Source organism: Telopea speciosissima, chromosome 9 (assembly GCF_018873765.1).
Source record: "Telopea speciosissima isolate NSW1024214 ecotype Mountain lineage chromosome 9, Tspe_v1, whole genome shotgun sequence".
Lineage (NCBI taxonomy): Eukaryota > Viridiplantae > Streptophyta > Magnoliopsida > Proteales > Proteaceae > Telopea > Telopea speciosissima.
Window position 1 is genome coordinate 50,943,062 of NC_057924.1, and position 27,640 is coordinate 50,970,701.

Here is a 27,640-nt window from a genome sequence, read left to right on the forward strand (position 1 = left end):
ATTACATAGAGATTGGTTTTTTGGCCTCCACGTTGTAGGATAACCGAAGCCGACTGTACTCGATTCTCCTTAGCTTCAGTTTTGGAGGTTTGATTTTAGGGTTCATCTTCCCCAAGTTTCAAACTCTAAACCATTTGGAGAAGATGAGGTCATTTTGGTCATTTTATTTTTAAATTTTGGTGGATTTTTATCAGAAGGGCATTTTGGTCATTAGATATCCTAAAACTAACATTTAACGTTTCAAATTAACGGCAGGGACCAAAGTACTACAAAGTTTTGAAAATAAGAGAGAGTTTACAATTAGAACAGTTATAAGGGGGCATTTGGACAAATGGGTATTTTCAGGGGGGCATTTGACAAAAACCCAAAAAAAAAAGTAAATGTATTATTTGTATGGCACAGCACAGCCGCACAGGTCTTTCGACTGGACAAAGTAAAGAAAGTATGGTTTCATGGCCCATCCATTTGAGCCCAATGGAAGCTGATCTTTGAAAATTGGAAATATAGGATGCCCAAGTGTTTAGTGGTGGGATTCCGTGGGCCCACTGATCCATGAATGATTATTGAACAACCAACCCATGGGTAATAACCTTTTTTTTGGTGAAAACCCATGGGTAATAAACACAATAAATAGGCCTATATCAAAGTATTTCTCAATGGGCCCATTATAAAAAGAGAGGAAGTTTCCTGTTTATATTATGGCCCATTGATTGAAGCTTTCTGGTAAGGCTCTAATAATCTGCCACCTGGCAAATCAAGCAGAACAGGTTAGTAGGACTCTTCCTTTATCTAACCACCGATGGTTGACCTGTTTAGAATTTTCTTTTTCTCTTTCCTTCAGTTTTTAAAACACCTATTGAGAAAATTGCATAATAGTTAAATCATTCAACCATTCCATCCACTGTTGCTATGCTATCCATCCCCTGTATTTATTTCTTATCTTTGCCCAGCTGCTTGGCTACATGGATTCTGATCATCAACCTCATCAATATTCCAAACATCATGGTATGGTCATTCATGACGAGCAGTCAGTGTTTCACATGATCCCACCATCCCACTTCCAAAAATACTATTTATACAATCAAATCTAAAATTTTTACAATAAATGCAACAATCCTTCACTCATCAACCTTTGAAAAGTGTCTCAAAACTATATGGGACGGATTCCTAGCCACCTTCTCACATAATGAGCCATGGGACTCACACTAACACTTCTCTCAGACAAAATGTGATCCCCTGCTGAACGAATCCATCTTCCGCTATTTCTCTTATAAACTAAAGTAATGTTTGAAAATACACCAAAGAGATTATTGATAAGTTATAAGATTTCAGATTAAAAGCCGTAGCAATAGGTACAAAAATACAGCATCTTATCGAAAATCAGGCCAAGAAATTAAGAGTAAAATTCCAATTGGGTACAAAAAGCACAACCTTGACTAAGAGACAATTTTTTTGAATTTTGCAACAAAAAGTCCGCTAGTTTGAGATGTTGAAGGGTCAAATCGCAAGGTATTAGGTATCCGCCCGCTTCTACAAGGCCAGTTTTGGGCAGCATCAATCTCCTGTAGTTCTGCTCATGAAAGAGAATTAATTAGTAATTACACAAACAATGTCCAATGCAGATACATTGAGATAAATGAAATCTGAGCTATCTAGGTCAAACATTGCTCAACATATGGAAATATCTCAGACAGACTCTAATCCGGACCATGGCTCATTCAACCAATGACTTGATACTGAAATATTCCATTGGAATACCCATTGTCAAGCACCAAAAAGAAGCCAAGCTACAAAAGTATGAACATATATAATTATATACAGTCTAATCCAAAATTCAAGTCTGCAAAAGTTTTCTATTTGTAAGATCTCACACCTTCCCTTAGTAGATGGTACTATGGTATCCACTATAATCTGGGACCTAAAATTCTTCAAGGATCCCATCTAGGATTTTATCAACTAACCAATTCCTTGGCCTGGAGAAATAATGGCGGCCATAATTTTTCATCTAAAAGTTTATATATTCAAACAACCGTCTTATTGATGCTATCAATCAAACTGAAATAAAAACATAGTAAGATGAGAAGGCATGGCTTTTGACTTGTGAAGGGGCAAAAACACAGGAGGAAAAGTAAAAGGATGACATCAGGTGTTTCCATGTATTAGACTACACCTCAATATAGGATTCGCACTCTATGTCACACACATGTAGATACAGCTTCTGACATAAACAATTTTAGCCACCCTCAACTAAATATGAAATGTAAGGAAATACAAATTATGTAGTTACATACACAAGAAAGTAATTCATCTCCTTCATAATACTTGCAGAATTTGATATATGATATATAATATTACTTTTAGACCACCCTAATTATTTGTAAATAATGTCATCTCTCAACTACTCCTACATAATTATTTATATCAATTTTAAAATATCTAGAAAATGCATCCGCTGAATATTCCCAAGTTCTTGAATCCTGTTTTCAGGGCATTGCCAAATCTGATACCTTGTGTCTGTCAGCTGTATCACTATCCTACAGGCAAAGTAGCTTTACCATACACAAAATAAACACCTAAAATTTTTCCATCAAATTCTGATAGATACAGTCATTGGAAAAAAAAATTTTAATAGTCACAAACTCACAATATCCAAAATTGTAAACAATTCAAAGATGGGATAGAGCAGAATTTCAATCTGTTAAAAATGGAATCATGGATTCTTACCAGCAAAAGCATTTTGTGAAAGAAACTTTTCCACTACATCTTCATTTTGAGCAGTTGTTAAACTATAACAGGGAAGGGTAAAAGGCAAAGAGTTAACAACAATATCGCAGAAAAGATATCCGAAAAGAACCTCTAACCAAAAAGAATAGCTTAAATGTATGACACCTGCAAGTGCTGTAAACAAGTGACCCTCCAGCCTTTAACAGTCTGAAACCGTTAGTAAGAAGTTGTAACTGCATGGGTAAAAGCAAAAACATCTAAAATAAGTTATGGATAAGAAGTAAATAAGGATTTGTTAACACTCACATAAAAAAAAAAATAATCTACATGTGTGTGAAAACATATGAGAAAATAACATGACTTGCTAAGTTAAAACTAGGAAAAACAAGCATTCTACATGAAAGATATAAATTCCCTCTAGCTCTGCTTTCCCCAGGCTCTCCATCCCCAATCAGAAACATGAGGACCTTCCCCCCCCCCCCCCCACCCCAAACAAACACACAGACACACCCCAACCCCCAGACATGGTGAGCAAATGTTTTCCAAACAGAACCAACAATAGAGAGTTTCAAAACATGAACAACTTACACAAAAAACCCCAACACTAAATAAAACTTTCTCCCCACCACCTCCTTCCAGCACTAAGTAAATTCCATGTATTTGAAAATTATTTGTGCAGATACCAAAATTATTACATAAAGAATGGCGTATATTTCAAATAAACAGTCATGTTCTCTTATTTTATACCTTGGCCATACTTTTGCAAATTCTTCCCTTATTTTTTCATTTTTAGCATATATTTGTATTTAAAAATCATTTGTCACAAGTCACAACCGCTAATACCAAAAGCTTAAGCTATTAAGTAAGGGAAACAATAATGTATATCAACACCCCCCAGCATGTGCAGGCCTGTACACACATGGCCCTGCATGTGACACGCACTCACATGAAAACATCATCACGTGGCACCGAGGTGAGATTGTGTTGGGGAACCCCATTGCACCTCCCATGGATCGAACACTCAACCTCCCTGATCTGATACCATACACAAGTGTCCAACCCAAAAGTTTAAGCTGTTAGGTGGAGAGGCCCAACTGGAATATGAAGTCATGCAAGGTCACAAAGTTAATCGATGTGGGAGTCTTCCTGACATCCCTCCTCATGTGTTGCCCCTCTTTTGGGTCACAGTACATGTGGCATGTGTGGCACCTGTTTTGGGTGGTAGTACATGTGGCATGTGTGGCCCCTCTTTTGGGTGATCATACTTAGACATTTAATTAACATAATGGGTTTGGTGCTCTGATACCAAGTTCAAACTGTTGTGGTTAGATGCCTTGTAGAGACTAGGTAGAGAAAGGAGAACGAGAGAAAAAGAGAAGAAGAAGAGAGTATGAAGAAGAAGGAAGAGTAAGTTGTGAAGTCATCGACTCCCTCTCCCCTATTTGCCATTCACTTTGTTAAAAACAATAAAAGTACAGTTATACCCTTGTAAGCAACACTATTGCCCCTCATGTACTATTTACATGAAAATTCCCAAAATACCCTTACAAGCTATTCCAACACTCCCACTCCAGCTAGAGCATAGATACCACACATGCCCAGTTTGTCTAACAAATTTTGAAAGCTTGTGAAAGGGTTTTGGTCAAGACATCTGCCCCTCACAAGATATTCCAACACTCCCCCTCAAGCTAGAACAAAGACATCACACATCTTGGGTAACAAGTTATGAAATTATGGAAGTGAGGTCTTTGGTCAAGACATCTGTCAGCTGGTCTCCTATTCTCACAAAAGGTGTTCATAGGCATCCAGATTGAAGTTTTTCCTTGATAAAGTTGCAATCATCTTCAATATAGTTTGTAAGGTCATGCTGAACTAGATTATGAGCTACATTGATAGCCGTTTTATTGTCAGAATATATTCTTAAAGGTTTGTCAGCTTCCAGGCCTAACTCATGGATCAACCTTTTGTCATCGAAGTTCACAAACTCCATGAGCCATGACTATAAATTCAGCCTCAGCACGTGATCTAGCAACAACGGATTGTTTCTTGCTCCTCCAAGTCTCCAGATTCCCACCAACAAAGGTACAATATCCTGATGTTTCATCGTCTATCAGTGATTGATTGTGCCCAGTCTGTATCAGTATATGCCTCGATTCTCAAGTGAATTTTTTTTTTCACAGTAATCCTTTCCCTCGGCTTGACTTTAGATACTTGAGAATCCGGTACATTGTATCCAAGGCCAGATTTGTAGGTTAAAAAGACTCATAGCATACAAACTCAACGGTGGGTTTATTAGTACATGACCCTTTTCCTTGATGACAACAGGAAAATTCAAATGAAATGATAAGTCAGGAGGGAATGAGGAAAATGAAATATTACCTGTACTTGAAGGATGAGGACTGAAGATGACAGTTATAAGGTCTTCTTCTACTTTCGACAATACACAAACAGTTCCTTCTTTCATGCTCTCTCAACTCCCATCTCCCTCTCCCCCCCCCCCCCCTTTTCAGATTCCACCCCTTTTGCTCCCCATTCTTCCGATTCCCTTACTTCCTCTAAACCGTAATTTCAAAGTAGGATGGCAGAAGAGGTAGCTGAGGAGAGGAGAAAAAAGGAATTGTTTAAAAAAAGGTGACATCTTGAAATTTCAAAAACATTACTTTTATGCTTTGGTCATTACCCAGTGATAGTCCTGTGGTAATCCTGTATTACCAACTTTAAGTTGCTAAGTCTATTGATTTTTGACCTCCCTTATGATATAGGTCACTGGTATACTACTATTTGGTACCTAGTTCTGGTCTCTTACCCTTCATAAGTGCTGAGTATTTGTAATCAATTTTTGGGAGATCCCCATTACTCTCAGTTTTCCTTTGGTGCTGTTTATTGAGTTGGTTATATGATGGCTGACACTAAGCACCATTCTGATAATGTGAACATTCAAATCACAACTATTAAACTCAATGGAGTGGGTAACTATCTTCTATAAGACTGGATCTCAGACTGCTCCTTGGAAGTAGCAGAAGGAGCGTCAGACAAACGATACTTCAATTTACCTTTGGCATTAGTATATACCTTGAGTCAGATCCAGGCTTATAATGAATGGATGTGGGAGAATGATACAATCCTTATCTGGTTATGGAATAGCATGGATCAGTCCATTGCTGCCAATGTCATGTTTCATCCCACTGATAAAGGCATATGGGATGACTTGAAGAAAACTTTCTCCCATGAAATGAATATTTCCTGTGTCTATGATCTTTAGGACAAACGGTTCACTTTCAAGTAGGGAGACAAGTCCTTGAGTGAATATTTTAATTCTTTTATGGGTATTCGTGAAGAACTCAACATCCATCAGCCTCTCACCACAAATTTGGAACAGCTGCAACTTCCAAGGAAGGAATTCTTTGTGGCAAAGTTTATGACTGGACTGAACCCTGATTATGAATCAGTCAAAAGTCAACTTCTTGCTGGTGAAAAGCTACCTTCTCTCAATGAGACATGTGTACGTCTACAACGCATTACTACTACTACTTCTCAGACAGATACTACACCTTCTCCTAAGGAGAACTCTGCCTTTATTGCTGGCCGTGGTCGGGGATCTAACTGGGAGGGGGTGTGGCTCATGGGGTAGTCATGGACGTTGTGGTTGAAGTACAGGTGGCCAACAGAATAATAGCCCTCCCAGACTATGTACTTATTGTGGCAAAAACCAACCACACTATTGAAACATGTTGGGCAAAACATGGTCGACCAGAGTGGATCCCACCTTCACAAATTCTGCTGTAACATATGGTAATACTGCAAAAGTGTCTTCAGGTGACAACAACAATGCATCCTCATTTGGAGGTTCTTCATCAGCGTTTGTGTCTCAAGATGACTATAATCAATCACCTATTAAATCTTGTACAGAATCTCCAGGCATCCACTGAAACCATTTCATCCACTGCCTCTTTGGCTCACACAGGTACTTCAGCATTTCTTACATCCACCTCTTCCACTCCGTGGATCATTGATTCAGGTGCATCCATTCATATGACTGGTAAGTCTTGAGTTGTTTTCTTCCTTACCTAAGATGTCTAATTCCCCACCTGTTGTTCTGGCTGATGCTCTACCAATGTGGTAGGTCAAGGTACAGTTTGCCCAACTGCATCTATGACCTTGTCTTTCTTTCTTCACATACCACAGTTACTGTTAAGTTTATTTTCAGTTAGTCAACTTACCAAAACTTTTAACTGCTCTGCCACCTTTTTTCCTTCCTATTGTGTTTTTCAGGATAAGAGCCTAGGGATTTGTAGTTTATCTTGGCTAACTAGGTTGTTTAACAAGACTATGAGCACAAAGAAAATGCCAAATGAATGGAGGAGAAGCATCGTGATCCCGATCTACAAAAATAAAGGTGATATTCAAAGCTGCAATAACTATAGAGGCATAAAACTAATGAATAATATGATCAAGTTATGGGAATGGATTATTGAAACCTACCTGAGAAAGGAAACTACTATCTCAGGAGAACCAATTTGGTTTTATGCCAGGAAGATCCATGATGGAAGCTATTTTCCTACTTAAGAGACTTATGAAAAGATATAGGGAAGGTAGGAAGGATCTCCATATGATCTTTATTGACTTAGAAAAAGCCTACAACAGAGTTCCTACAGAGATAATCTAGCAAATATTGCAGAAGAAAAGGGTGTCATGTAGATATGTGAACATTATTATACATATGTATGATGGTGTAGTGACTAGCGTAAGAACTGTGCCGGGGGGGGGGGTGTCAAGGTAGTGAATTCCCAATTACAATTGGGTTACACCAAGGGTCAGCCTTAAGCCCCTATTTGTTTACGCTTATCATGGATGATTTAACCAGAGATACAAGATGAAGTTCCCTGGTGTATTCTTTTTGCTGATGATATTGTTTTGGTGGATGAGACAAAGGCAGAGATTAATGGCAAGTTGGAGTTCTGACTATCTACCTTGGAATAAAAAAAGTCTTAAGATAAGCAGAACAAAGATGGAGTATATGCTGTATAACTTTAGCACACTAGACCGGTTGATGAGGTAGTGAATATTGCTGAGGAGATCCTACAAAGTGACTATTTTAGATACTTGGGCTCAATCGTACATAAAGAATGTGATATAAAGGAAGATGTTGCCCAGAGGATTAAAATAGGATGGATGAAGTGGCAAGATGCGTCTGTAAACTGTGTGATCGGCATATTCCTTTAAAGCTTAAAGGAAATTTTTATAGGACTGTCATATGACCGGCTATGATGTATGGTGCAGAATGTTGGGCAATTAAGAAGTCTCATATAGATAAGCTAAGTGTTGCAGAGATGCAGATGTTGGAATGGATGCGTGGCAAAACTAGGAAGGATAAAATAAGGAATGATTATATTAGAGCTGATTTGGGAGTAGCCCTGATGCAAGATAAGCTTCGAGAGTGTTGTTTGAGGTGGCATGGTCATGTTCAACTAAGTCCTTCGGATGCTATAATTCGGAGGAGTGACATGATTCAGATTGAAGGCACTAAAAGAGCTAGGGTAGAAGTGGTGAGGAAAGACATGCTTAGCTTAGGTCTAGTCTCAAGTATGATCTCGAATAGAGCTGATTGGAGGGCAAGGATCCATATAGCTGACCCCATTTAGTTAGATTTATGTTGAGTTGTGTCATTATTGCAGCTATGTTCTTTTCTTCTTATTTTTATCAATCTTTTGTCGATGCAAGGTTCCATGTAGCCGACCTCATTTAGTTGGAATAAGGTTGAGTTGTGTTTTTCAGGACTTTCAGACAAAGAGGACAATTGGTGGCGGGCTTGAGCAGGTTGGGCTGTACTACCTCCATGGCACTGGACTCTCTACCACTGCGATTGCTACTAGTTGTGTTTCTGCTCTTCAATGACATTTTCGGTCAAGGCATTTATCGTTATCCAAGCTCCAACCCATGGTTTCCAGTTGCAAGTCTCTATCTCATTTAAAGAGTAAAGCCTGTGAACTTGGGAAACATTACCACTTATCCTTTCCTGCTCGTCCTGTGTCACGAAGTCAGTCTTTTTTTTCTTTAGTTCATTCTGATATCTATGGGTTGTGTAATGTTAAAAATAGATTAGGATTTTCCTACTTTGTTACCTTTGTGGATTATTAATCCCGATTAACGTGGGTATACTTGTTAAAGGATAGCTCTGAATTCTTTTCTATCTTTAAAGATTTTTATAATGAAATAAAGACTCAAGTTGGTGTTTCCATATAAATTTTTTCCGTTCTGATAATGCCTTGGAGTATACTCAATGATTTTAGTCTTCTGTTCTGACCATGGTATGATTCACCAAACTAGTTGCTCATATACCCCAAAACAAAATGGGTTTGTTGAATGGAAAAACACACTTATTAGAGGTCGCTCGTTCTCTAATAATCTACATGCATGTTCCCAAGCATTTATGGTGTGATGTTGTTCTCATAGCCGGTTTTTTGATTAATCGGATGTCTTCCTCGGTTTTGGATAATTATTCACCTTTTTCCATTATGTTCTCCCAAATGCCCTTATTTTCTTGACCACCGCAAGTTTTGGGTTATGTTTGTTTACTCATGTTTTACACTGATGCAGGTTTATCACCAAATTGGGCTTCTTTCCCTAGAAATAAGTCTAGGGTTGGGTTATAGACATGTTGGGCCTTTGGTTCCATGAGTTTTCTATGTAATAGGCCACTTTTATGGGCCCAAAGTTGGGGTACATGAGTTGCATATGGGATTAGCCTTATACTTGATTTATTTTCATGTTTTTAATGTTTTAAATTGGACTGGTCCAAAGCTGGTTTGAACCAGTGGTTCAATTTAAATGATTTTAGTAGTTTGTCTTTTAATTGTTTAGTTAGGCTGGATTAGGACTCTACTTTGAGTCTATTTCAATTTCCTAGTCAGTTTAAGTTACCTAATAGGTTAAGGATTTGGTTAGGCCTTTCTTTTTTAGTGTAGGAGTCTAATTTTGAGTCTTTTATATAAGGTTGTAAGGGGGGCAAACATTGAACACGAATTTGATTAATAAAAATAGCTTTTGCTTTCTGCCATTGCTGCTGCTGCCTTGCTCTGTTGAGTGTTGCCTTGTGGGTCATATCAAGGTGAAGGGACTGGTGGATCTCCAGTTGACTCATTGCATCTTGTAGACCGGGAGGGATTAGTAGACCTCCAATCGACTCCTTGCATCTTGTAGATCGGGATGACCTGTTTCTAGTCTTCAAGCTACTACCATTGAAGACCTGCAACTCCAAGTAAGTATTTGACATTATTAACCATTACCCTTCTTCTCCTAATCCTCTAAACCCACCCCCCATCGATCTCCATTGCCAATACTCAATCCTTACTACCTTCCTCATCCACCATTAATACCATAGATCCATTAGAACCCTAAAACCTGCAACTATTCTTCTTCCCTTCTAGAAGGTCACATGCAAGGTGATTTTCGTGAGAATTCTGCCTAACCTAATCTAACCGTTAGAACCTGTTAAAACTTTGATCGAACCTTCCTCAAACCTTAATAGAGACTCGATCAAAATTCAGTACCATCCACCTAGCCGATTGTATGAAATTACATTTTTACCCCTATCTCCTATCTCTACTAGGAAACCTTCATAACTCCAGATTTAACCATCTGATTTAGCTGTAACTTTTAGCATATATTCCCCTCCATCCTACCCACACTCAACCTAAATATTAAGCCCATTCAACAACCAGATTTCCTGTTATTATAAACCCTAGATTCCATCATCTTCCACCTTTCAAAACCCTAATCCTAGTTGCTGCTCAGATCCATCTAACCTACTTCCACCCATCCAAAACCCTGAAAACCTAGTTTGTTAGACTCCCCTATACCTGCCTAGCTTTACCATATAAGACATATCCCTATTACCTTAACCCTAACCCTAAATTTGACCTAAAACCTCAATTCTGCCCCCATCAAACCAGCAGCTCAACAGAACCTGGTTGTTTGGCTCCTAGTAGGTCTCCTACCTATCTAGGACTACATTATACACCCTCAGGTCAACAAGTTGTCTCCTCGGGCTATCAACTGCATTTTTCTTGGGTATTCACGTACCTAGTATCGTTGTTATGACCCAATTATTCAACAGCACTTTTTTGGAGTTGACGTTACTTTTTTAGGAGTACCCCATATTTTGTTCCTCTGGTGCCTAGTTCTCCTCTTCCAGTTGTTAATACTAATGCACCCCCCCCCTTTTACCTGTACTGATCCCTTTTGATCCTGTTTCTTTGCAGGTATATCAACAGTGTAAGAGAATAGTGCCCGCCATTCCTACTCCACCTACCACTGTGCCAGCTCCTTCGCCTAAAATACCCACCAGTACGTCTGTTCCTCCCGCAACAGCTCCCCCTGATTTGCATGTACCTCTTCATAAAGGTATCGGCTCCTGTACCCAAAAATCCTTGGTTGCTTACCCTATTGAATTATGTTTCAATTTCTCACTTCCCCCCTTTTACATAATCTTGCATTGTCCATCTCCACTAACCCTATTCCTTAGAGTTATCACGAAGCCCTATCTCATCCTGGGTGGAAAGTGGCCATGGAAACAGAAATGGATGCCTTACTCTCTCGACGGATATGGACCCTGGTTGACTTACCTCCTGGTAAGGATCTTGTACGTTATCGCTAGATATACACCATTAGGTATAATCCAGATGGCTCGGTTGAATGGGTGAAAGATCGTTTGGTTGCCAAGAGCTTTACTCAGACATATGTGGTGGATTATTTTGAGACCTTCTCACAGGTTACTCATCTCAACTCGGTTCGTGTTATTATCTCTTTGGCAATGAATCTAGACTGGCCACTCTACCAATTGGATATCAAGAATTCTTTCTTGTATTGTGATTTACAAGAGGAGATATATATGGAACAACCTCTCAAGTATGTTGCTTAGGGGGAGGATTCTCACAAAGTTTGCAAACTCCACAAAGCTATTTATAGATTGAAACAGTCCCCTAGAGCTTGGTTTGAAAAGTTCAGCTCCATTGTTACTAAGTGTGGATTTTCACAGTGTTATTCTGATCACTCAATTTTTCTTCGTCGTCGTGGTCCGAAGGTGGTGGTACTAGTAGTTTATGTTGATGACATTATTGTATCTGGTAATGATACATCTAGTATTGTAGATGTCAAGTCATTTCTACAGCACTTTCAGATGAAAGACTTGGGTTCTCTCAGCTACTTTCTTGGCATTGAAGTTCTTCGCAACAAGAAAGGGATTACTTTATCCCAATGCAAGTATGTGTTGGATCTTTTGATAGAATATGGCATGCTTGACTGTAAACCGTTGGATACTCTTATGGATCCTCATCAGAAGTTTGCACAGATGAGGCTGAGGTGTTTGAGGATCCTCACCGATACAGAAGACTTGTTGGGAAGCTTATATATTTGATTGTTACTCGTCCTGACATTTCCTTCACAGTGGGTGTGATCAACCAATTTATACAATCCCCAAAGCAAATTCACTGGGAGGCGGCTTGTCGTATCTTAAGATACCTATAGGGAACTCCAAGATAGGGGCTGATTTACAAACTGCATCAAAATGTTGATCTAGTAGGGTTTTCAAATGCGGATTGGGACGGTGCTGCTAGGGATAGGTGGTCTACCACAGGCTATTTTACCTTTGTGGGTGGTAACCTTGTCTCGTGGCACAACAAGAAGCAAACTACCGTAGCTTGCCCCAGTGATGAGGCAGAGTATTGAGCTATGGTTTATACTGCTGCTGAGTTGATGTGGTTAAGATCTCTTCTTCAAGAATTGGGTTTTCCAGTTGCTCAACCCATAAAGATGTGTGATAATAAAGTTGTCATCTACATTGTTAGTAATCTTGTGTTTCTTGAACGGACGAAACATATTGAAGTTGATTGCCATTTTGTATCGGACGCTGTTTTAAAGAAGCTGATTGTTACTCCGTTTGTGTCTTTTGCTGATCAGTTAGTTGATCTTTTTAACAAGGCTCTCTTTGGCCCTGCTTTTCGGAAGTATTGTTCCAAGCTGGGCATGGGAGATTTGTATGCCCCATAATGTAAGACTAGATTAGGGTTAACCTAGTCCCAATTACCCACAACACAAATAACCAAATAGCAGCAAAAACACTGCAACCGCAGGTCTGAAACGGAGGTTTAGTCATCAGAAAATTGCTAACTCCAGAACCAGTTGTTCCCCAACTCGAATGGGACTGATACTCCTAACAAGTAAAGATCCAATAAGGGTGATGGAACCCTAGAAATCTCAGCTTTGATTGATGGCTGAAGAGAGAGATATCAGCAGGTCACTAAAATAGAAGGTAAACTCAGATTTAGTAACTTAGAGGATAGAGATCAAACCAGCAATGAGAAAGTAACCAAACTTGGATCAAATGATGCTTGTCTAGGGTAGAAACACTGCTGAAAGTTTCAATTGATTCTGATGGTTGAGCTGGAAGATATGACAGCAACTCCCAAAATAGAAACTAAATCTCTGCAGGCCAAACTAGCCACCAGTTTGGGCTCTAACTAGGATCGAGTGTAGGATCTATGGAGAGGGGGTTCTGCTGCAAATTTGGTGAAATTCTGTTGGGTAGAAGTGAAGTTATGGGGGTGGAATGGGGTGAAAGTGAGGATCGAGTGGAGAGAATGAATGGGGGATGGTGTGCTACAAAACCCAGCAGGGTTTGTTGAAATGGGGGAGTAATGAAATTAGAAACTTGCAGTCGAAGGGTTCAGTAATGGTTCCTAATGATGGAACAACCAGCAACAGCAACAACAGTGTAGGAGAAATGGCTTCAAGATTCAAGTGATGATCTCCAGCAGCAGCAACAGCAACCAAATGGTATTGTGGGCAGTGGATTGATCACAGCAGCTCTGACTCGATGAAGAAGAAAGGAATGGATAAGATAGAAGATAGAAGGTTGGGGGATAGATGGATTAGGCTCTCCCAGCCAGGCTCCTTAAGCCTTTCAAGTCACACACACAACTTGAGAAAGGAATCATACTTGCAGCAAGCAATTTTCATTCAACTGTGTAAATCGTGGGGGAGGCATAAACAGCCTTTATAATATAAAGAGGGCTATACTTGCACCTCAAGTAAGAAGAGAAGTAGAAACTTAACATAATAAGTTGCAACATGAAAATAGAAACTACTCTAATTAACTAGGACTGAAATAAAATAGAAACATAATAAAATCTTCTAAATCTTTGTAAGTCTTCAAATCTCCTTGTGGGACCCACTTGGATGACTTAATTGTTGCAGCCGAATCTCCAGCCTGTGGTCCCCATCAGTTCAACCTATTAGCTTTAGAAGAATGACAAAATTGCCCTTCACTTGAGGACTTGAATCACTAATACTTAAAAGACTAATCTGACCCCATAATTCTTCAAGGAATATTCTCACCAAGCCAAAAATAAGGGGCTGACACTGTTCACGTGAACAGTGTTATGGCCTCTTTTTCTTCATGTTTTGTCCTACATCACTCCAGCTTGAGGGGGAGTGTTAAAGTACTGTCCTATAGGAGTCGTGGACCCCTATTGGACTTCTTATATGTTTCTTAGTTAGTACTCACAATGAGGGGGAGTGTCCCATCCTGAGAGTATCCTATTCTAAGTTGGTAAGTTAGTAAGTCTTACGTGTCAGTCATTAGATTGTTTTACCTTTTCCTTTTCCTACTCTACTTGTAATTGATTATTGCATTATAAATAAAGGTCTCAGCCACAAATAGAATTCATACTGAATCTATGGCTGGATTCAGTTCTTCTTTCTCTCTTTTGTCTCCTTCTCTCCCCTCTCTTTGTTCTCTCTCCTCCTGTCTTGGTGGCTGGTTATCAGTTCTCTATTCTGTTACATAGATTATATACAAATCCGCAGGACATTAATCTAACCAGGTAATACAGAAATGTCCAAAGAACTAGATCTGTAACTACACAAGTCTGGACGCATCCCTGGCATGTAAACTTTCTAGTTTCTATAAAATGGATCCCTCTTGTTAAATATTTAAAACCAAGTAGCAATTTAAGATATTGAATATCATGGCATTCCAAGGTCACATTGTTCATAGAACTGGATGGAATAACTACCAGCAAAGCTTACAGAAATCTATCATTTTACAAAACTGCTTACAAGACTAACGGGCATAAAAAGTTGTTTGGGCCATCCAAATCAGCTCAACTCAACTAATCCTTGTAACAACCAAATGGAATTGGCTACATGAATCTTGTTTTCAACATTCAACTCTATTTAATTGACATATTTGTTGTTAATTCAAACCCAAGCATGTCTTTTCTTGCTTCTCCTTAGGTCGTGCATTAGATGGCGTTCGTTGTACACGCCAAAACCATCGATTATTTGGGCCATTTAAAATCACAAACTTAACAGAAGAAGACCATATCCAAAGGGTATCTAAAGAAAGAATTAGTTACCTGGAGGTGCGTCAAGGTATCCGTTCTCTGTGCATCCAATACTCGACGTTGAAGTGTTTTCCAGCCCCAATATTCAAATTTTTGGATGTGCCGAATTGACCCATCATGCGTACATTCTGCATCTACAAGCACCTGATAACTGTTTTAATCAGTAGAAAATGAACACAAAACTCAACAAAATCCAAAAACTTCAAAAGGCGAACAAATTATTATAGATGTTACTGCTTTGATAGCATAACAATATTTTTGGCAAAAGACCTCTTATGCATGCTTCTGAGCAAAAAATAGGCATAGAGATTCTTTCTAGGAAAACATATTTCAGTAATGTACTCAAAAGGAATCATTAAGATACAGTTTTCTCACAAGAAACAGTGAATATCAGCCCAAGGAAACTCACAAACTACCAGAACATAAGGCTCTCTTTGGTGTCATTTTTCATTTTCATTTTTACAAAAAATCATTACTAAAAACCATTTTGATCAAAAATGAAAAACTGTTTGGTAACTACTAAACATAATAGATTGTAGAATGAAAAATAAGTTTGGTAACTACCTATGTGTTAATACTTTTTACAACATTTTTGAACAAATGGGCCCAAGTCATGAAAATTGAGCATTGAAATTAGACTTTCTTTAGAGAAATTGGCCCAAGCCCATATATATTTTAGTGGTAGGTGAAGAAATTCTCCCATCACCCATCTTCTTTCCCAAATCAACTCTTAAACCGTAAGGGTTTGCTGCAATTCTCCTATCACCCATCTTCTTGCTTATTGCCACATGATTGAGCCAAGTATAATAAAAATGTAAAGAGCTGTTGCAACTCTCTCTATCTCTTCTTCAAGCCAAACCGATGAACTCAAAATGAAGGGAGCTACCGAAACCCAATCGAATGAGCCAAAAAAACTTCCAAGAACCTGCACGATCCAAACCTTCATTACGAACAAATCCCTAGGAAAACATAGCAACACTCCACTAATTGATCGTCCCTGGTAAAGGATTGAATAAAAAAGGAGTGTGGCTGGATTGGATTTGAATGTGGGAAGATAATGGAGGAGTAATGATGAGAATGGAACTAAATGGATGGATGGTAATATGTTAAGATAATAGGAATGGAATGGTGTGGCGGTAATGGTGTGGTTGTTGAAATTAAACTCTAATATTAATAGGATAATGGGATAATGGTGAAGTGCGATCAAATTCTTCATCCGAACCCCTTTGAACTGAACAAATGGCATTCAGAAGACGAATCTTGATCAAACCATGATCCTTATTATTCCTTACATCGTTGATTTTCTGTTCCATTAATGTTTTATTCATCCTTGATGGATTCCCATTCCGTTGCTCAGTAAGCATCTAACCTCGCATTCTGTCCCCCTCTTATGTCTTTGGTGAGGCTCGTTGCAGGAGGCAAGGTACTAAAACTCGGGTCTTGGTGCCATCTCGGTCCCTCAAAAAACCGAGTCGAGTCGAGATCTCGGCGAGTTGGTGCATTTTTTTAATCCGACTTGAAGCCTCAACTTGGTGGGTTTTAGACCTATTTTGGGTCTGAAACTTGGTATTCAGCCTATTTTAGGTCATTTAAACACAATAGCATTATCAGATTTTGCAAAAACAAAGTCCAAATAGGACTTTTACATCAGACCCTAAGTTGGTAGGCGACGACGTACTAAAATACCCTGCTCTACACATAAATGACATAATTTAGTAACAGAAAGCTAGCAAAACATTCAATTAATAGTAAAACAACTTAATAAGCGTTAGAAATGTTGAAGTGATACATCAAATTGTTTAACAATGTTACAACTATCATCACATAAACTGAGATTGAATCACGTATTCAGTCCCCACTCGTGCCACATAGTCTTCCCATGACATAATGTTGTTGCACTGTTGCATATAATGCTCCACAGCATTCATATAAAAGTTGTCATCAGCATATGCCAAGTCCCCTATCCTAGGGTATAGCTGTTGCCATGAGGTGTGAGACGGTTGCCATGAAGCGTGAGATTGACTGCTACTGTCATATTGAGGCATGTATGGGACTGGGAATATGGGCCTAAAACCAAACTCAGTGCTTTGATATTCAAACTCCTGTGTTGACTAGCCAAACTGACCATAGGCACTATTCAGAACCGGTGCTTTCCTAGCCATAATCATAGTCATGATGAGGCTAAGATGAATGCCACGACTGATGCTTACTACTAGTATCTATACTCATGCTTTCGGATGTGAATGTACTCTAGTTGGGGAGAAGGGAGGATTTGGGGGGTTTTTGGACAGAACTCGCCGAGATATGGCGAGTTCTGTCAAGTTAGGTGGGCTTTTTAACTGTTAGGTGGGTAAAAAAGTGGACCGAAACCAAGATCCGAACCGAGATCCGATATCTCGCCGAGATCTCGACGAGATATTGGACCTTTTAATATCGCTTATGGTCTCGTCTCGGCTTTTCGAAATACCGAGAAACTCGGCGAGATCTCGCGAGTTCTCGAACTATGGCAGGAGGAAGAAGAAGGAGGAGGAGGAAGGGGCTTGCCCTTCTAAAAATAAAGCAAATGACGCTTTTACCCTCAACTTTGAAGGTTTAAGAGCACATGCTCATTAAAGAGCGAAAAAATGAAGGAAAAACAGATTTTGGCCATAATCCATAATGGACTCAAGAGTCCATTATCATTTTGGGGGTGTTTGGTCCAAAAATTGTACCAAACACTTGTAAAAACATTTATGTGTCAGAAAATGAAAATGAAAAATGATACCAAAGAGGCCCCAAGTGAAACTACCAAAAAATAAGAACATGAAAAGGATTTCTCAACCATCTGCTAGACGATGCAACAAGGTGAGTGGGATCCTAAATATTCACTCTATGATGTGTACCTTTTCTTGGGGACACGACTGTGCATTCCTGTCTCATCCCTATGGCAGCATGTTAAACAAGAATTGCACAGTGAAGGACTAAGTAGACATTTCGATTGAGACAAGACTTTTCTTCAAGTAGTTGACAGATATTATTGATCGTACTTGCAGCAGGAAGTAGAACCATAGTTCTAAGTTTCAACCCTAGTTACGACCAGGCTTGAAACTAAAATATTTCCTAAAACTGCAAAATTTTGGTCAGTAGTTAGTTTTGAGGCCTAAATGGCCAAATGGTGTCACAAAACTTCTAGAAACCCTATTTTAGGCCCTCTAAACATAGTGGAACCCTTAGATTTTTTTTATATAAAAAAAAGACACCCAAAATGGTAATTTGGCTTCAGACCGTAGGTTGGTAGTATACGACTATATGTTGTACGTTGTTGTATTCATTCTCTAATATGGCCTATTCCACACAAAATTTAGTACTAGAAGTCTAGAACACACATATTCAATTACACTGCCCAAAAACTTGTTCCACACTTGTATGAGAGTGACTTGGCCAAAAATCACAAAAAACCAGGCTTGCATGTTGTTAGAGGTGAAAAGTGTTGGACCCATTTCATTCGAAACCTTACATTTTATACTCAAGGAATTTATCATTCGGTCTAAACGATACTTAAACGACACATTAATTTCGCCAAAATAGTGACTTTTTAACCGAAAACAGCAATCATTGTGTATAGTTCACGGTTTTTGATATCCATCGAAACCGATATATTTCGCAAAATTTCGGCAGAACCTTGAACTATGTTGTAGAACATGTTATCATAGCATGGCCTTTGTGCTAGGCTTTCCCCTCACATGGGAACAACATGATTCCATACTCATGGTGGTTGATTGATTCTCAAAGATGGCACCTATCATTCCATATCGTAAGACATTCGATGCTAGTTACATTGCTACCATCTTCTTCAAGGAAGTTATGTGGCTACATGGGTTACCAGAGTTGATTGTATGCAACAGAGAGTACAAAGTTTATGAGCTATTTTTAGAAGACTCTATGGATGAAGACCAACACAAAGCTTCAGTTTTCTACAGCATTTCATCCATAGACAGAAAAAATGGTTTTAAACAAAGTTGGGGCAACCTGTTGCTTTGCCTTGTTTGTGATTATGAAAAGACTTAGTCATCCATTCTTGACAACACTGAATTTGTGTATAATAGTTCGATGAATAGGACTACAGGTCATACTCCATTTGAAACAGTTCCGGAGTTCAACCAAGGTGCACTGTCGATCTTGTTCCCCTTGCGCCTCATACATGCATTAGAATTGAAGTGGATGAGTTTACACACCATATCACTTAAACCCATGTTGATGTTCATTGGCATATTTCCATTAGTAATGATTCCTATAAAGTGATGGCTGATCATCATCGACGATTTATGGAGTTTCAGTCTAGAGACATGGTGATGGTTCACATTGCTCCTGAGAGGTTTTCTCCTGGCACTAATCAAAAACTTCACCCGTGGAAAATGGGACCGTACAAGGTCCTTAAAAAGGTAGGACCAAATGCTTATGTGCTGGATTTGCCTGCTGACATGGCCATAAGCAACATCTTCAACGTGACTGATCTTACACTCTATTTACAATCTATTTAAGTAGAGTTTTGTTTTCAGTTTCTTTTCCTATTTTGATTATGTTTATGCGTCCTAGTTCAGGTTGGATTAGGAATCTATAAGTCTAGTCTTGTTATGAGTTAATTTTCTTTCATTATGTCAAGTCCTAGTTGGTTTAGGACTCCAAACACAGCTGGAGTCATATTTAGAGAGTTTATATATACTTTTGTAACCATGGTACTAAATCTCGTTTCGTTTCGGTGTTTCGGTCTGACCGAAATTTCCGAGATACCGAAATTTCGTCGAAATATGGTATTTTTCTGTGGGTGTAAAATGCCAAAATGACCAAGATTTCCGAAATTTCCGAAACGAGATTACCGAAATTACCGAGATTTCCGAAATTTCCGAAACGAGATGATCGAAATATTCGAAATATTGCACATGACACTTTTAGTGACTTTTTCAATATCTCGCGATATATCGTGAGTCCACGATATTTCGTCGATATCTCACATGATATCGTCGAAATATGGTATTTTTCCATTTCGGATTGGTATCGTATCTCGGACAGCTCGAGATATACGAAATTTGGCGAAATATCGCCGAAATTTCGCGAGATTTTGAACTATGTTTGTAACCAGCCATTAAGGCATCAGATTTTATTACGAATAAAGCATGGCTTTTTGCTGTTCTTTCTGTGTGACTCAGAAAATGGGTGTGAGATTAACTACTCCATTGGTGAGACTCCAATACTGTTGGTGGAAGTCCAGCAAATTCTCAGTGGAAACTGGAAAGCTGAGTTCATATCTTCTTCTTCTCATTCTTTTTCTCCAGTAATCCTCAAGTACTGTTTTGTTCGACTTACAGTTTTCTAATATGTTGAAATTTACTGTTTTGTTTGACTTACAGTCTTCTAATATATTGAAATTCTTCAGTTCTTGGGTCAATACATATGAGATTTTGATTCATACCTCAAATCCATCAGGTTAGACTCAACCTCCCTACAGTTTCTAATTTTAAATCTGAAGTTATTTGATTAGAGTCCCATTGAATTGAAACTCTTTCATCAATAGCCTATTCCTTAAGCTATTAATCTGCTACTGTTTTATTTTTGCTATTAGGCTTCTAACCTGATCTGTTATAACTATGACAATACTGTTCTTAAGTTCTTCAGTCGACCTGCAGGGTTTTGGGTATCCTATCTCTAGTAGGACACCACAACAGCTCTTAATCTAACCACCAGATCTGCTTCGTATTGTGATATATTGTTTACTAATATAAGAACTGCTGTTGAGTGTTGACCACAATTAGACACAATTATGATCATTATGTGCTGAGATCCCTCAGTTCCTGGTTTCTAGGACTTGAGTTGCTAATTCTGTAACAGTGCTGGTTCTTGGGATCCAACCATTGGATCAAATCAATCTTTTGGGGGATTGTTCTTAACCAAAAGACTAATCTTTGACCAGAATTTGAGTCACATCAGTTTTCTTGATTTCAAGTTATTAAATTTTCTTCAAGTCTGGTTATTGTTACACCATTGTAATCCTGGTTAACCTGAATTTCTGAAACCTAATCCAAGGCTTCTAGAAACCCACCAGCCCCCAACACCTTTAGGTGGTAAAAGAAAGGTTATTACCCAACACTACCCTACTGATTGCCACCCATACCAATATCCACTCCGAATCCAATCCATTTAAAGCCCTAGTCTAAATTATGTTCTCCACAAACTCACCAAGCTAACCAGAATTGAATAAGAAATTAATCCCAATTAGAGAGAGAGAGAGAGAAAGCTAGTTAGCACTATTCTAATATAGAGGCAGAAAGCAGTTTACCTTGTCATAGCCAAAGCGCAAAGCTTCATTGTCCCTGGAATTTTTATATGCTTCATTTTTAGTAAGGCCGACCACACCTGAACATCGCCCATAGAATATCATCTCTGGTTCTTGAGCCCCTGGGACTAATTCTGAAGCATTATTATTCCTAGCTTTACTAGCTCGTTTTCTTTCTTTCCACGGTCTCCTAGACATCCACTCCTTGAAGGCATTCATTTTCTCCTCAGTTTCAGATGCACCTATGCATTTATAGACAGAACATAAGCACTCAAAATGCTGGAAGAAAATTTTTTTAAAAAAATACTAGAATTTCCCAGTGACAAATAGGTGCATTAGTTTCACAATTTGAAACAGTAATTGTGATATAGTTATGAAAAATTATTTCTTAATTCATTACCTGATTCAGCGTCCCACTGAGTACCCAAAGGTAGGAGTGAAAAAGTTGTTCCATCTGCGACAAATAGCCGACAGTGATCCCCCAAGGCATACTTTTGTACCATCGTTCGACAAGCTGCTAAACGATGTCTTGCAACATCAACCCCTGTCACCGAACCTGAGCTACCAAGAAGATCCAAGAGCATGCACAGCTTCGCACCTGAGATGAGGCTAGAGATATTAAAAGCAAAGCAATTAAGCAAACCTAAAAAAATGAATTAGAAAAAAAAAATTCCCTGATAGCTTTCAAAAAAACCAAAAAAAAAAACTTAATCTTTCTTTCTTTCTTTTTTCATAAAAAGCTTGCAAATGTGCATGGTTTGTATGGAAATGGAATGTTAGACAACTTGGCAATCATATAAATAACAACCAGAGAAGATCTATATATGGTAGCAAAATCATATTATAGCCAGATGCTAGTTTCAGATAAATAACACCAGCAACAAGGCATGCCAACATGCACACACATGCAAGACAAAGAAGAAAAGAAAAAAAAAATGACAAAAACTAGAGAAACTCTTCTTGGACCCTTGAAAGATTTGAAACTTCAACTAGCATAATATCACTACTAGATGCAGCATGGTGTATTGAGTTGACATGGACTCAAGTACTGAATATGTGGCATAGAACAAGGTCTTGCCGAGATATCTCCGTTTTTTGAAGGCCCGAGACGAGACAGAGGACGAGTTAGGAAACAGCATCAACTCGAGATCTCGGTATTTTACATTAATTGTATGCTTTCTACTACTAAATCATGAGTAGAATAGGGACTATCAGTACATTGTAGCCTACCAACCTAGGGTCCGAAGTCAAACTCATATTTGGACTTTGATATTTCAAAATCTGATAGTGCCATTGTGTTTAAATGACCCAAAATATGTTGTATACCAAATTTAATGACCTAACTAGGTCAAAACCCACCGAAACCTGGCTTCGAGTTCAAAAAAAATGCACCAACTCTGCGAGATCTCGACCCAACTTGGTTTTCTGCCTGGCCAAAACCAAGTCAGAAACCGAGACCTTGAACCCTGATATGTGGACAACTGAGTAAAAAGAACAATATATAGAAGCATCTCAAGAGACTCATGGAAAGGTTTATAGAGAGCAAGAAGGATCTACATATGATATTTATTGACCTAGAAAAAGCCTACGATAGAGTCCCTAGAGAGCTAATCTGGCATATACTGGAGAAGAGAAGCATGTCATATAAATACGTGGACATAATTAAAGATATATATGATGGTGTGGTGACCAGCGTAAGAACTATGGGAGACCAAGGTAGTGAATTCCCAATTACTATTGGGCTACATCAAAGTGTAGTCTTAAGCCCTTATCTGTTTGTGCTGATCATGGATGACTTAACCAAAGACATACTAGACGAGGTTCCTTGGTGTATGCTTTTCGCCGACAATATTGTGTTGGTATATGAGACTAAAGCAAGGAATAATGCCAAGCTGGAGTTATGGAGATCAAACTTGGAATCAAAAGGTCTTAGGTTAAGTAGAACAAAGACGGAGTATATGGTGTGTAACTTTAGTTGCACGATGATGGTAAAGGAGGTGGTCAATATTGAAGAGAGGGAGACTCTTCAAAGTAACTACTTTAGAAATTTGGGCTCTATTGTGAATAAAGAAGGCGATATAGAGGATGATGTTGCTCAGAGAATTAAAATAAGATGGTTGAAGTGGAGATGTGCGTCCAAAATGCTGTGTGATCGGCATATTCCTTTAAAGCTTAAAGGAAAATTCTATAGGACGCTCGTATGGCCAGCTATGATGTATGGAGCGAAATGTTGGGCAGTTAAGAGGCAACATATAGATAAACTAAGTGTAGCAAAAATGATGATGTTGAGATGGATGTGCAGCAAAAATAGGAAGGATAAAGTAAGGAGTGACCAGATTAGAGCTAACTTGGGAGTTGCCCCGATTCAGGAAAAGCTCCGCAAAAGTCGTTTGAGATGGCATGGCATGTTCAACGGAGGCCTTGGGATGCACCAAATGGAAGAGTGATTTGGTTCTGATTGCAGGAGCTAAAAGAGCTAGGGGGCAGGCCTAAAATGACCCTAGGAGAAGTAGTAAGGAAAGATATGTCTAGTTTAGGCCTTGTCCCATATATGACTTTGAATAGAGCTCTTTGGAGGGCTAAGATCCATGTAGCCGACCCCATTTAGTGGGTTATTGATGAGCTGTTGTTGATGCCGTTGTGCTCCTTTCTATTTCTTTTTCTGTTATTCTTATTATTTTTCTTTGCAAGGATCCATCTAGCCGACCCCATTTAGTTGGGATAAGGCTCAGTTGTTGTTGCATCTCAAGAAAGAGATGCATAATTCTGTTTTGAACTTTGGAAAGCAACAATCATTACAGGATGCAACAATTAACAAAGCAAACCATCAAAACCAGTCCAATCGACCACTGATGTCAAACTTAGTTAACAAATTATGCTGTTAAAATTGCAATAACTGATGACTAATCCAAAAATAGACACCTGGAGCAGCACAGAGGTCAAGGACATGATCTCCAGCTGAGACATTCAAAGCCCAAACAGCAGCTCCAGATGCTGCATCCATTCCATATATCTGAACAGTCAAAGAAAATAAACTAACTCAAAAAGTACATCTACCAATAAGAAAGACCAGATACATGCAAGTCAGGAAATGCAAAGCTAAACAGAACTAAATAAGGCTTATAAAATTGTAAAATCATTTGCCTGACAGATAGAACGCAAAAAGGATGCTTGAACAATATGTTTTCAAGACTTGCCAGATAATTCAGATGTTCTAAATGCAGTAATCCTCACCTTCCCATCCTGATATGCCTTCAAGTTGGCAATCTGAACAGACGGCGGAATGGAAAAGAACCCCGGTAACCAAACCACTTTTTCAAGCTTACATTTGATCTCATCTTCAAGCTCTTGGACCTGATCTTCACTACCTGGTTTTATCCTTTCACAAGAAAAGAACTTCTTCATCTCATAGAACTAATTCACTAAATACATACAAAATGAAATGTAATCATAGAGACTCATCAATGAACACAAATGACTTTCACGTAAGCAAAATCTGCTAGGCCACCATAACCAGGATTATTAAGAATACAGAGGAACCTATAACAATTGATAGGGAGGGGGCAGTGAAGAATACACAGCATTCACAGTGCCTAAAAACCTAGCTGCCAAGCAGCAAAACTGGTAGTGCTCCTAATGGTTGGTTTTGGTAGCCTAGCAGCAATTCAGCGCTGAAAATTACCACTATATCCATCAAGACTAATGAGTGGAATACACTCAGTCGATTAAGCAATGTTATGGAACAAACCCAGCTTTAACAAAAAGAGTTACATGAAACAAATGCTTCTGTGCTGAATAATGATCTCAGTATACCTTATGTAACGTGGAATTGAATCACTTATACCATAGATTGCAGGATCGATCCCGTTCTCTTTCAGAAAATCAAGATATGCATCAGGCAAGGGCAAACTACATCTACTGTCCATGAAAGATGGAGCCGCTTATCTCTTCAATCGATCCATATTATAGTAACCTGAAATGCATAACCTAACACCTTTAAAAATAACCTAAATTTTCAGAAGAAAAATAATAAAATTATGAAAAATGAAGACTTAAACACAGATACATAAATACACACACACAAGAAACATATTCAGAAGAGGAATTCTAACAATAAGCAACACACTTTGCTTCACTTGAATATCAAAGTTTGTTTCAGATTAAAAATGTATATTAATGAATGAAATAGCAACTTATCACTTTGAATGTGAAGCAATTCTAGATTTCAACTTTCTTAAATTCACTATCATAATTTAAACAAACAATTAAGTTAAGCCGCAACTGTTAATAATTCAAATATCAAACTAACACGCTTCTATTACTTGAACTCCCAGATTTTTCAGAGCTTCCAATCTAATCTGCACCAATTCCTGAGTTTCACATCTTTCTGATGGACTTGGATAAAAGATATAGATACTTAAAATGCTTTCTTTTTCCGGAATTGGATTCGAAAAGTAAATGAAAGAGAACTGGAGTTAATTTGAAGGGCTAATTTCAATGAGAACCATAGAAATATTGAAACAAAATAATTTAAATTTTAATCTCTGCAAAATTTAACGAATATATGCTTCGTGAAAGCATACCGTTAAGAAACCCTAGTGAGCTGTTTGAAGTTGTACGCTTCCTGAAGGCGATCCAGGGACCAGGGGTCCTGTTGGAGGGAAAACTGACATAAGGTGAAAAGGGATTATGGTCCGACGTGGAGGGCCCAATTGTGTTGAGAAACTTTCTAACGTCAGATTGGAATCCGGGGAAGCGCCCTTGGCGTAGTGGCTTGGTGGTAGACTGGTAGTGCAATAGAGAACTGGCATAAGTTAAGGGAGAAGTCGCTTATTTATTTCCCACCCCCAAAATCGGATGTATTGCAGTATTGGGTCGATGTTCTCTGTGCTATAGTTTAGGGTGTGTCCAGGCACATACGGGTGATATTTCCGCCATTTAGAGGATGGGAAGGTCATTTTAGAGGATGGAAAGGTCATTTTGCCCACCTCCATGTGTCTGGGCACAGCCTGCTCCCCTAGCATAGGGAACATTTTCGTATTACATCTTTTTATTCCCACCTCCTCTCCCCCTCCCCCCTCCTTCCTTTCACACCCAAGCCCAAATCAGATCCTCAGACCCTATCTTGGGTTCTCCTAAGCTCCCAATATGACATGTGGCAGCCCAAAGATAGGCTCCCACCCTCATTAATTTTTTTTAATTTTAATTTGGAAAAAAATTGTGCACAACGTCAACTCAAAAATGAAATTGCACATCCACCCCCTCACCAATCATGTTCATGTAATCATGTGAGGGGGTAATATGATATGTCATAAATACCCCACCTCCTATTGTCAGATTTCAAAAGGGGTTCTCTCATTCGCCTGAAACAGCATTCCGACAGTGTAGGGAAACCCTCTCCCTTTTTATTTAATTCTTTCCTCCAATTTGTTTATTCAATATGCTATCATTTGGTTATTTTATTTTACTTTGTTCATTTTCAACTACTTTTTCTTTATTGGGGAACATAGTTTAATGGAAATGTTTAATTTGCTTGCTGCTAAGGCTAGTCAGATGATGTAAACACTATTTTCATCTCTATAATATATTTCTTTCTTTCTTTATTAAAAAACTAAGTAAATTACCATTTTGAGTCCCCTGTTTAAACCTTTGAGTATCTAGTCTAGATGATGTAAACACTATTTTCTCTAGATGATGTAAACTCTCTATAATATATTTTCTTTCTTTCTTTAAAAAAAAAAACTATTTTTTTTGAGTAAATTTCTAGTATACCCCTGAGGTTTGTTCACCTATTTTGTAGTTCCCTTTATTTTAAAACCTTACTTGCGGACCCATATGACGAACGGAATACTTGTTCCGTTATAGTCAACAGGTTAAGTGATGATGTCAGCAGGATATGAAATGAATAAATGTCAAAAATACCCTTGTACATCTTTAATGAAAATAACCAAAGTAGAAATTACAATCCTTATTTCATCTCCAACCTTGAAATAAGAGTTGGAGACGCCGACCGTTGGAGTTGCAAGCGATGAAGCTCCAACACCATTAAAACTCCAGTGGGGAACATAGTTTAATGGAAATGTTTAATTTGCTTGCTGCTAAGGCAAGTAAATTACCAGGGGGTATCTAGTCAAGATGATGTAAACACTATTTTCTCTTCTCTATAATATATTTTCTTTCTTTCTTCTATTAAAAAAAAAAC

At 38.5% G+C, this 27,640-nt stretch overlaps 1 protein-coding gene across 5 annotated transcripts; it reads right to left on the reverse strand.

The window, feature by feature from the left end:
- Positions 1 to 1,307: 1,307 nt before the first annotated feature.
- On the reverse strand, positions 1,308 to 26,125 carry LOC122640869 (probable ribosomal RNA small subunit methyltransferase B). 5 transcript variants are annotated; one of them, XM_043834135.1, is made up of 10 exons: positions 26,022 to 26,125; positions 25,252 to 25,411; positions 24,673 to 24,817; positions 24,361 to 24,451; positions 21,839 to 22,036; positions 21,442 to 21,680; positions 15,141 to 15,272; positions 2,890 to 2,957; positions 2,725 to 2,786; positions 1,308 to 1,573 (listed from the first exon to the last, which is right to left on the reverse strand). In XM_043834135.1, exons 2-10 carry the CDS (start codon positions 25,362 to 25,364, stop codon positions 1,437 to 1,439), a joined length of 1,185 nt encoding a protein of 394 aa, XP_043690070.1. In that variant the 5' UTR covers positions 25,365 to 25,411; positions 26,022 to 26,125; the 3' UTR covers positions 1,308 to 1,436. The 5 variants fall into 5 exon arrangements, with proteins under 5 accessions (XP_043690070.1, XP_043690071.1, XP_043690069.1 ...); XM_043834136.1 differs by lacking the exon at positions 26,022 to 26,125 and having other exon boundaries at positions 1,308 to 1,570; positions 25,252 to 25,425; XM_043834134.1 differs by lacking the exon at positions 26,022 to 26,125 and having other exon boundaries at positions 25,252 to 25,425.
- Between the last annotated feature and the right edge of the window lie 1,515 nt (positions 26,126 to 27,640).

What these genes read in the sequence shown, in the direction of transcription:
- LOC122640869 (XM_043834135.1), bottom strand. Translation starts at nt 25,364, where the DNA reads ATGGACAGTAGATGTAGTTTGCCCTTGCCTGATGCATATCTTGATTTT. An exon ending in TCAGTGGGACGCTGAATCAG is followed by an intron (nt 21,681 to 21,838) that starts GTAATGAATTAA and finishes ATAAATGCATAG; the next exon opens with GTGCATCTGAAACTGAGGAG. An exon ending in ATACCTTGACGCACCTCCAG is followed by an intron (nt 2,958 to 15,140) that starts GTAACTAATTCT and finishes TTACCCATGCAG; the next exon opens with TTACAACTTCTTACTAACGG.